Below are 10,841 nucleotides of genomic sequence, written 5' to 3'. Positions count from 1 at the left end.
ATGTTTTATTCTTTTAAAACCACCACAGTTTCACACTCTTGCGACACCGCTTGTTCAAATTCCTACCTTGCAGCAGTCTTTGCTCAGTTCGAATAAAAGGCTGCCTTTAAAAACACAGCTTTTGGCCTTTACCCAACCGACCGGTTGAACGCAGTGCCCAAACAGTTTCAGGAGGTACAGCTATAAACAAAAAATGTATTTTTGACACTAAACAATTGTATGCAGGTGGAGGGATTAGACGAAAAGCGAGAGATTAGAAGTTTCCTAAAGAAACAAAGCAATACCAGGACAGTGACACAAGCAAAACAGAGCTGCCACACCCAGGAGTAGAAAACCTGCTCCATGCAAACTAGCTCCTTTACAAGCCAAGCAGCCATCTTGTCTGTGAGAGACAAAAAAGGAAAGTCAGAAGTGTGAGAGACATTTCCATGTACCCATGCGTTTGCAGGACCATTTAATAATTAGGACTAGAGAAGCACCTGGAGTTCCCCTTCCTCATAAAGCCCCTCCCCCATGAGCCACTGTACTTTTCCACGGTGACCAGACAAAACACCGAAGAAAAAAAAAAAAGAACCTGCACCACATCAAAGTGTCTTTAAAGATTTTATTAAAAAACATTCAGACACACACAGTAGGTAGGAAACTGTACAATCTACAACACGGATTTTAGGCCACTCGACGTGTTCCAACATTAAAATGCAGCATGTGCCAGGCACGCTTAAAAAAAAAAAGCCCAGGTCATTGGTCATTATGGTATATGGATGGACGATGCATTAAGATTTTACACGATTTATAAATAAATGGCGGTACCAGCTATGGCAACATGAAGAAAAAAAAAAGCACATTGATTGTTACAATCTGTATTCCTCAAGTAAGTTGGTTAAAAAAAAAAAGCCACACAAAGAACGTTCTTCCAAAAAGTGACACTTTGTAGAGTCCCGCGGCAAGGAAGACTTTACATCGGGTCCAATTCTCTTTGCTGAATGAGAGCAAATAAAAATACGTCGTTAGAAACACATTATATTGTGCAAAAAACGTTTAATTTTATATAGAGTCATAGGAAGTTTACCTGGGCTTTGTTGTATTTCTGATTCTGACGCCTTCGGGCAAAGAACTGCATAAAAAAAAAAACAAGGGAACATTAGGACACATAATGTTACTCTAAAAATCTGCACTTCCAAATAAAGAGACAGCCAGTCAAGTAAACGCGCACTCACCAGGACCAGCAGGCCGGCAACCACGGCCAGCACCACCACCACGATGACGGCGATGATGCCGCCCGACAGGTGCTTCATGGTGAAAGTCGGGGGCTCCTCATCCACGTAGTACACCAAGATGTTGTCCATCTCCAGATTCTGGCCGTCCACAGCGGGCTCAAACTTGGCGCTGTTCTTGAACAGGGGCAGCACCTTCACCTACAGGGGAGCAAAAAAAAAAAAAAACACAAGGGTCAGGGGGCCACACAAACTATTTTAAAACACCTGAAATGAGGAGAAAAAAAAAAAAAAAAAAAAAAAAAAAAAAAAAACTTAGATTACATCTTTCTCCATATAGTAGGCCATATTGGTCAGGTCATTCTGGCGGTCTCCCTTTGGCTTCTTCACATCCACCACGATCATGCGGGAATCAGCGTCGTACTGCGGCACGAAAGTCAGGAACCAACGTTAAGTCAGGTACTTTTTGTAACGCCGTTCTAATAAATACAAATTAATGTTGTTTTTGCTTTTCAAAAGACTGGACACGCACCTGGACATCCTTCACCAAGTCCTTGTTAAAGTTGCCGTAACGTTTGTTCATGGCTTCGGAAAGGGCACTGCGTTAGGGGGGAAAAGACATTTTTTTTTAAAAAGGAGTTACAATTGTGGAACATTGAAACTCTGATGTCAATGTGTTTTGGTTTTTAATTCATTTGAAATAGGGGCGGTTAAATGTACTCACGCTTTCAGATTTTGGGTTTTCAGTGGAGTTTTCAGTGGTTTGTGTGTCAGCTGAAGACGGACCCAGCTGGAGGGGGGGGGGGGGAAGAAGAAAGTTAACACTTGGCACCCGGACACTTGACAATTCATCCGCGCCGATGACGACACTTACTTGGTCTCAACCAGCTTCTCACACTTGAGGTTCTCGTCTCCCTTGTCGGTACGACGGACGCCAGCACTGTTGACGCACCAGCACTCCGCCGTGTTGTTGCACTGCTTGGCCTTGAACGTGCCGTCGTTCTCGCACACCGGGTCGTAGATGCCATCGTTGTCCACGAAGGCCGACTCAACCGGCTTTCCACCGATCAAGCGCCCATCCCCGCCTGTTTTAAGTTGGTGCATCTCGGCCTTCATCAAGTAGCACTTGGGGATCACTGAATGGGGATGGGGGGTGTAAATTGTGAGCAGGCGACAGAACAAACACCTGCGAATGGGCAGGAAACCGACCCAGACTTGATACACACACACACACGGGTGTTTACTTACAGGCTTTGCAGTCCAGCTTTTGTTTCATGTTGACACCGACAAAAACGGTGCAGTCGCATGGCTCTTCACAGGTGGCCCACTTCAAGGTTTCACAAGCACCTTTATTAAAGGAAAAAAAGAAACAAGAGTCAATCAATATTATGTGCGCAACCCCTGACAAAGAACTTTAAAGTACCAGAAGTGCATGCCAAGTTAAATATCACTTCGTGGCTGAACTTTTTTTTAAAACACCTCTGTAACATAACTGGACAAAAATAATATATATATATATATATATATATATAAAATTTAAAAAAAAATCATATGGGCTCGGTGCAAGTCTGGTTATACAGCCCCATAAACAGGGCAGGTGGACTAGCAGGTTTACACCTGGGCGTTGGTTCCTCCAAACCAGACAAGTCCCCGGAGAGCGGAACAGATCCTCCCCCACATCGACAACCAAACCGCCTGCGTTTAGACGTCCAAACACCTCGTACTAACGAGCTACCCCACTACTACAAATACAAAAAACACATTTTTAGAACTAAAAAGCTGGGGGGGGGGGGGGGGGGGGGGTGCAGAGAAAGCGCACTTGAAATGGGAAAACGGCGCAGTGACACATTTAGTCGACGCGTTAGCCCCCAAACTGCGCTGCGAGACTTGGTCTAAAATTTAAATACAAGTTGAATAAATCAAACTACTTACAGGGGACAGCCGCGGCTTTCGCAGCGAAAGCGACGACGACGAGAGCAATCCACATGATCATGATTAAATCAAAACCACAAAAAAAAAACCGACTTATTGATGTCAAACAAATGGCTGTTCTATCCCTCCGTCTTCCGCAGAGGTCAGAGAGAGAGTAAAGAATGGCGTTCGAGGGGAAAACAAGTCTTTTTTTCTTTTTTTTTTTTCTTCCTCGCAGGTGTGTCCCGGTGGTCGAACCTGTTTGAGGGAGAGGAACTCGACGCGCAGGCGCACGCGCACACACACACACACACACAAAAAAAGGTAACGACTCAAAAGTGACGCAACAGAGCTGGTTGTTGATTAAATCCCTTTCTGCTGGTTGTTGTCCGACTGACTGACGAGCTGTTGTGAAGTAAATTTATAAGACTAGTAGTCTGCTGACGTCACTTCAATTTGCGTCGTCGATTAAGACAGGGGGGAGGGGGGTTCGTCAAGCGCACCTTTTTTCCGGTGTGACCATATTTGGTCTCTCTCTCTCTCTCGTCACTTACGGTACTTTTGTGGTTAATATTTTTTACACCGTATTCTGCCGAAATTATCATAGTAAAAATGTCTTATGTCTGTATAGAGTGTGTCTTGTAGTGACCTTTATACCTATTGAGGTCTTCATTGTAGGATTATTATGCAGATATCACTTTAGACAGTGGAATATAGTTTTACACTACACTCTTGTGATGATATTCATATATCCTTGTTATGCCATACTGATATTATAATATCACTGTCTGTGCTTATCACGTCGTAGTCTGCGTTCCCTCAGCTATTTAATTATCATATTCACCAAATGTGTGCTGCACTCTATAAGCCATTTAGCCGTGTCCAGAGTTGTGTGTCCCTGTACTTCATATTTCATATCCCACACCTAAGCTGTCCTGATATCTGCGCAATATGCACAGCTTTGAAGCAATATGCATACAAAAATATGCACCTTGCTCAAAACATGGTGTGAAACGGTGTCAACCATTCCGAGGCGGGTGTATCTTCAGCTGACAGAAACCAGAGGCGACTGGGGGAAAACATTTCCCAGGTGTTGTGAGTCACGCTCTGTCAGATGACACGGCTGAGTCACGGCCTCAGGCAAGTAAGTAATAATCTGGACAACAAAAAAAAAGGCCAATGTTTTTTTTTGTTGCTGGGCTCGCTCGAGGGAAAAGAGGTACATAAGAACCTCAATGGGACTGCGGTAACGTTTCCCTGCTGCAGGGAAATAAGAGGTTTCCCTAAAAAGAATTATTCTGCACGGAAACACTACAGTTCCCGTCGACAGGGAAAAATCTGGCAAAATCAACTGAACATTTTAATACAGTTCTTCACTGTAGCTTTACTTTTAAAGCGAGACATGATTCAGATAAAGAACATATTAGAAATCATGTTGCATCACCACATGACAAATGATGCACCGTGCTTGGAAGTCTACTTTGCCAAACCGGTTATAAGGAAACCCTTTCTGTGGTTGCTGAAGAGAATTAAGAGCAGCTCACACTTAGTGCATGTGAGACTTTTTCAGAAGTGCCCCTGATCAAGGCGTAGCATAAACTCTTCCTCATGAGTTGTTCGGTGTAAATGGTTAATGGACTTGTACTTGTATTGCTCGTATTTCTAGTCTTCCGTCCACTCATAGCGATTTAACACCACTTATCATCATCCATCCGTTTACACCCATTCATACACTGATGGCTGTCGCTAAAGTGCCGCTTTGGGACTCTCTGATCATTGTCTGGTTCATCTTCTCCCGTCCAACAGGCAGAAACTAAAATCTGCAAAGCCTGTGGTGAAGACGGTGAGGAGATGAACCAATGAGGCCAAGCTGGAGCTACAGTCCTGCTTGGCCTCCACTGATTGGAGTGTTTTTGAGGCTGCTGCTATAGGCCTGGATACGCTCACTGACACTGTGACATCATACATCAGTTTTTGTGAGGACATGTGTAAAACCTTCTGCACATACAACAACAATAAACCCTGGTTCACTGCAAGACTCAGGCAGCTTCGTCGGGCTAAAGAGGAGGCCTACAGAGGTGGGGACAGGACTCTGTACAACCAGGCCAGAAACACCCTGACGAGCGAGATCAAGGTAGCTAAGAAGAGCTACACTAGAAAACTGGTAAAAAGTTTTTCAGCCAACGACCCCTCATCAGTTTAGAGAGGCCTGGAAGTACTCACCAACTACAGGAGACCACCCACCCCCACACCCCCCACCCCCCGCACTGAGGACAATCACCGACTGGCTGACGACCTGAACGTCTTCTACTGCAGGTTTAATAAGCCCACTTCCACCCTCCCACCCCCAAGTGCCCCATCATCAAACAACCACCTACACTCTGTGCCTCCTTCCCACCTCTCCCAAACAACCCCCTTCCGGCACTGAGGATCTGCGAAGAGGATGTGAGTCGGCTCTTTCACAGACAGAAGATCAGGAAGGCTCCGGGCCCAGACAGTGTGTCCCCCTCCTGCCTGAAAGTCTGTGCCGACCAGCTGGCCCCCATCTTCACGCAGATCTTCAACCGATCACTGGAGCTGTGTGAAGTCCCATCATGCTTCAGGCGTTCCATGATCATCCCGGTCCCCAAGAAATCCTCCATCACAGGATTGAATGACTACAGGCCCGTCGCCCTGACGTCTGCGGTCATGAAATCCTTTGAGAGACTGGTGTTGACCCATCTGAAGGACATCACAGGGCCCCTGCTGAACCCCCTGCAGTTTGCCTACCGGGCAAACAGGTCGGTGGATGATGCAGTCAACATGGGACTGCACCATGTGCTGCAACACCCGACTACCCAGGGACATACTGTATGCAAGGGTCAGGACGCAGCAGGTGAGGCTGGGCTAAAGAGAAGGCCTACAGAGGTGGGGACAGGACTCTGTACAACCAGGACAGAAACACCCTGACGAGGGAGATCAAGGTAGCTAAGAAGAGCTACACTGGAAAACTGGAAAAAGGGATTTTTCAGCCAACGACCCCTCATCAGTTTGGAGAGGCCTGAAAGTACTCACCAACTACAGGAAACCATTCCCCTGCACTGAGGACAATCACCGACTGGCTGACAACCTGAACGTCTTCTACTGCAGGTTTGATAAGCCCACTTCCACCCCACAACTGCCCCATCATCAAACAACTACCTACATAGGTCGGTGGATCATGCAGTCAACATGGGACTGCACCATGTGCTGCAACACCTCGACTACCCAGGGACATATGCATATCCTGTTTGTGGACTTCAGCTCAGCCTTCAACACCATCATCCCGGAGGTACTTCACCATAAACTCTCCCAGCTCAGCGGGCCCGCCTCCACCTGTCAGTGGATCACTAACTTCCTGACAGACCGGACGCAGCAGGTGAGGCTGGGAAAAATCACATCCAGCACCCGGTCTATCAGCACGGCCGCCCCCCAGGGATGTGTGCTCTCCCCACTGCTCTTCTCCCTCTACACCAACGACTGCACCTCAGGGGACCCGTCTGTTAAACTCCTGAAGTTCACAGACGACACAGCGGTCATCGGCCTCATCAGGAACAGGGATGAGTCTGCGTACAGACGGGAGGTTGAACAGCTGGTCCTCTGGTGTGGTCAGAATAACCTGGAGCTGAACACGCCCAAAACTGTGGAGATGACAATGGACTTTAGGAGGAGCCCCCCACACCATACTCAACAGCACTGTGTCTGCAGTGGAGACCTTCAGGTTTCTGGGATCCACAATCTCCCAGGACCTGAAGTGGGCCTCCAACATCAACACCATCCAGAAAAAGGCGCCAGCTCAGGAAGTACAACCTGCCTCAGAAGCTGATGATCCTGTTCTACTCCGCCATCACCCAGTCTGTTCTCTCTTCTTCCATCACTGTGTGGTTTGGATCGGCCATCAAACAGTACAGAGACAGACTACAATGGATAGTCAGGTCTGCAGAGAGAACTATTGGTTCCAGCCTGCCCTCCATCCTGGACTTGTACACCTCCAGAGTCAGGAAGGGGCCTGGAAAGCTCACTGCAGACCCTTCACACCCTGGACACAAGCTGTTCCAACTCCTCCCCTCTGGTAGGCGCTACAGAGCACTGTACGCCAAAACTACCAGATACAGGAACAGCTTCTTCCCACTGACCGTCACTCTGATGAACACTTAATCATCTCCATCTGCACTACTTGCACTATTACCACCTTTCTGCACTAACATCCCACATTTATTGTCATTGTTTTTTTTAAAAATATTGTACATACATGTTGGTACCCTGTTGTCTTTAATGTATTTTTATATTTATCCTGTCATTTGTAATTTAAATATGTATGTACGACGAGAGCGGACACATATATGGCCAATAAAGCTGATTCTGATTCTCACCACTGAACCACAGTTGACCCCACGCACCGCAAATGTTCCAGGGACGGCCTTTATTTAAATCTGTCTGCATACCTCAACCACCACCATAACAAAATGAGCCAATTTAGGCAATGGTGTGACTACATGCCAACCGAGGGGCTAAGCATCCTATAATAATGCACAAACACACAGAATAACAGGTGTTTTCTTTCCTCTTCTTTTTTTTCCTACCCATTCGCAAAACATTGCATGATGCAAATTACACAGCAAAAGACCAGGTCACAGTACATACTTAAGTCCCTATAAACTTTTTTTTGATGCAGATCACTAGTCAAACACAGGTGTAACTAAGAGCGTTAATGATTGCCGTGTTGCAGAGGCCTGGTAGTGCATGTATTGAACGAGGGACACCTGTGGTTCAACAACAACAATGCAATCCCTGTGTTTTGGCAGTTTGTTTGAATTTAATGCACAGACTGATATATTTGTTAGCATGCACACGTTATGCCTGCTAAACATCAACAGGTTACTGCGCCTCGCCTGGAATGTAGACGAGAGCAGGCGGTAGCAGCAGAGGGGCGTTGACTGGGGTCAAGTCAGACAGTTTTCAGCTTCCTTCAAAGAACACACAGGAAGTCACAGAAAAAGTGACTTCCGGCAATCAAAAAATATTCTAACTTGAAACTTATCAAGCTAGCATAGTTTAGCTGCTATTTTCTAGCTGTGAATTCTCGTGACATTTATAAATATAAATTCAACATACTTTCGAAATGGTATAAACGGCATTTCTACAACAACATAAAGAAGATGGCTGCCTGTATACCTCTCCCTCTCTCTCTTCATTAAACATGACAAACGTCAGTAAACAGCTGGACAAGGCTTTGAAATCACGGATATTTTAAAGAAAACGTCAGACCAGTTGCGACGGAATATTTTCAGCGGCGCTAATGTTGTGGTTAATTTATCACCAAACAACGTCAGGGGATTGCACAAACACCGTCCCTGTTTGTCGGATGGTCAGAGAAGAAGTAGGCTGCACCCGTTTGGCGTGGCGCTCAGCACTGCATGAGCACTAAGTGGAGGAGGCAGGGGCGAAACTCTCACAAGAACTCAAATAAATGCCACGTCAGATATCAAAACACATTTGGGGGCAAGTGATGACAGAGAGAGTAATTCCCATCCATCCATCCATCCATTATCACCCGCTTATCCGGGGTCGGGTCGCGGTGGCAGCAGGTTCAGCAGGCCGACCCAGGCTTCCCTCTCACCCGCAACACTTTCCAGCTCATTCTGGGGGATCCCGACGCGTTCCAAGGCCAGCCGGGAGATATAATCCCTCCAGCGTGTCCTCGGTCTTCCCCGGGGCCTCCTACCAGTTGGACGTGCCCGGAAAACCTCTAATGGGAGGCGTCCAGGAGGCATCCTGACTAGATGCCCGAACCACCTCAGCTGACTCCTTTCGACACGAAGGAGCAGCGACTCGACTCCAAGCTCCCCCCTGATGTCCGAGCTCCTTACACTATCTCTAAGGCTGAGCCCGGCCACCCTACGGAGGAAGCTCATTTCGGCCGCTTGTATCCGAGAGAGTAATTGTTATTCTTAAATACTGATGAATGAAGAACAAATTGGGCACTTTTCTTATCCAGGGCAAAAGGGCAGGTGCTTGAGCACCACTAGGGGTCTATCTGTGCACGTGCCTGCGTGCGAGTACATCCCGGTACGAAACACACGTTAAATGGTAAATGGACCTGTACCTGTACAGCGCTTTTCTAGTCTTCCGACCACTCAAAGCGCTTTGAACACTAATTTTTATTCATTCACCCATTAATACCCATTCATGCACTGATGACAAGAGCTACTATGCAAGGTGCCACATGCCCATCAGGACCAACTAACACCGTAGGCACAGCTACGGGAGCAATTTAGGTGTCTTACCCAAGGACACATGGACATGGATCGATCCCCTGATTTAAGGACGAACCTGCTCACCACTGAGCCACCGTCGCCCCAAGTTGAAAGTGGATCACCCTTCTGCGGTGAAAGAATGATCAGGATAGCGATGCACAAAGCCTACCACACACACAATATCCCTTCATCTGTGGTGGTGTTTCTGTGGCGAGAAGACGGTATAAGTGTGATTTAAGATGCTGATACAGTGGAATTACATACATACACATTGCGAGCACTTCCACGAGCCGGGGATCGAGCTGACGATTCTCTGATTGAAGGATGCTCTACCACTGAACCGGTTGCGCACACGGGTGTCGCAGCTTTTCAGACATTGCTTACGGGTCTCTCGTGAGTGAACCACCAACCGCTACTTTTCATCTGCCAGAGAGAGGCGTCACTGGGAGAGCATTTGTTTTACACATAGGGTTCATGGTTAGCATTTCTTCAAAAAGTGGAGAATCAGCCCACAGACGGATTAGCAACACACGACCCAGACCGTCGCGAGCATGACTTAAATGTCAAGTGTAACAAGGATAAGCAATTGTACAGGCCACGAGTGATCTGATACTTAAATCTTTACAACAGGCCACAACAAATGCTCCCTCTCACCTGTGGACGTAGCTCATAAACCAGCTCAGTATCATCTTATCGCCGCAGTAGCTGCGAGGATTTATGACCGTGTGTATCGGGTATTGTACACAGGGCTGGATGGCAGCGCTGTTTTTTTAATCTTGCGCTCATGCCATATTATTGGGATTTGCCACAATGCAGTGATTGCAAAGAAATTTACAAGTTAATTCAGTTCACGTTTATGGGATTTAATGGGATGTTATGATTACCCAGTTGTGTTTTACCAAGTAGAGGTTGCACCAGAAGCTAGCTGCAGCTTGCAAAACAAGTGGTGTGACGTCTCAAAGGTTTGATTAAACTCATAACAAGCAGCTTTGATACAAACGCCAACAAAGACAGGAAAAATCCGGTGAAATATTAGTAATCCTTGATGAACGGGTGACGAGAAGTCATTGTGGTGTCATGTCTTCTTACAGCGAGGAGGACACAAACGAGTGCCGCAGGGGACTGGTCCACTTATTGTGCGAAGGGCTGACACATAAGCAGGGGAATATGGGTGTTCCTCTTCCCAGAGGTTTACGATGTCAGGGCAGTGCATGGTATGGTGTGGCGGGGGCCATTGTTGCGTGTCCCAGGGGTGGAGGAGAGGGAGGCAGAAGAGGCCACTTGGGCGACAGGGCGTTCGACTCTGCGCAGAAAGACGTCGAGAAGGAGAGAGATCCAGGAGAAGGGAGTTTCTTTCTGCCCCAAGAAAGACTCAAAGACCACCGGGAGACTTGGAAATATGCGGTGAGCGCTAATCTCTGTGTTCTGTCTCATAGTGACT

The 10,841-nt window shown here is 47.0% G+C and overlaps 1 protein-coding gene across 1 annotated transcript; it reads right to left on the bottom strand.

The window, feature by feature from the left end:
- Positions 1–589: 589 nt before the first annotated feature.
- epcam (epithelial cell adhesion molecule) lies at positions 590–3,583 on the bottom strand. Its single transcript, XM_034552831.1, has 9 exons — positions 3,147–3,583; positions 2,463–2,561; positions 2,089–2,350; positions 1,939–2,004; positions 1,747–1,813; positions 1,539–1,637; positions 1,218–1,415; positions 1,070–1,114; positions 590–979 (listed from the first exon to the last, which is right to left on the bottom strand). Exons 1-9 carry the CDS (start codon positions 3,205–3,207, stop codon positions 956–958), a joined length of 921 nt encoding a protein of 306 aa, XP_034408722.1. The 5' UTR covers positions 3,208–3,583; the 3' UTR covers positions 590–955.
- Between the last annotated feature and the right edge of the window lie 7,258 nt (positions 3,584–10,841).

This window comes from Cyclopterus lumpus, chromosome 15, assembly GCF_009769545.1.
Source record: "Cyclopterus lumpus isolate fCycLum1 chromosome 15, fCycLum1.pri, whole genome shotgun sequence".
Taxonomy (NCBI): domain Eukaryota; kingdom Metazoa; phylum Chordata; class Actinopteri; order Perciformes; family Cyclopteridae; genus Cyclopterus; species Cyclopterus lumpus.
The sequence above is the reverse complement of the archived record's forward strand: the minus strand, read 5'-3'. Positions and strand labels throughout refer to the sequence as shown.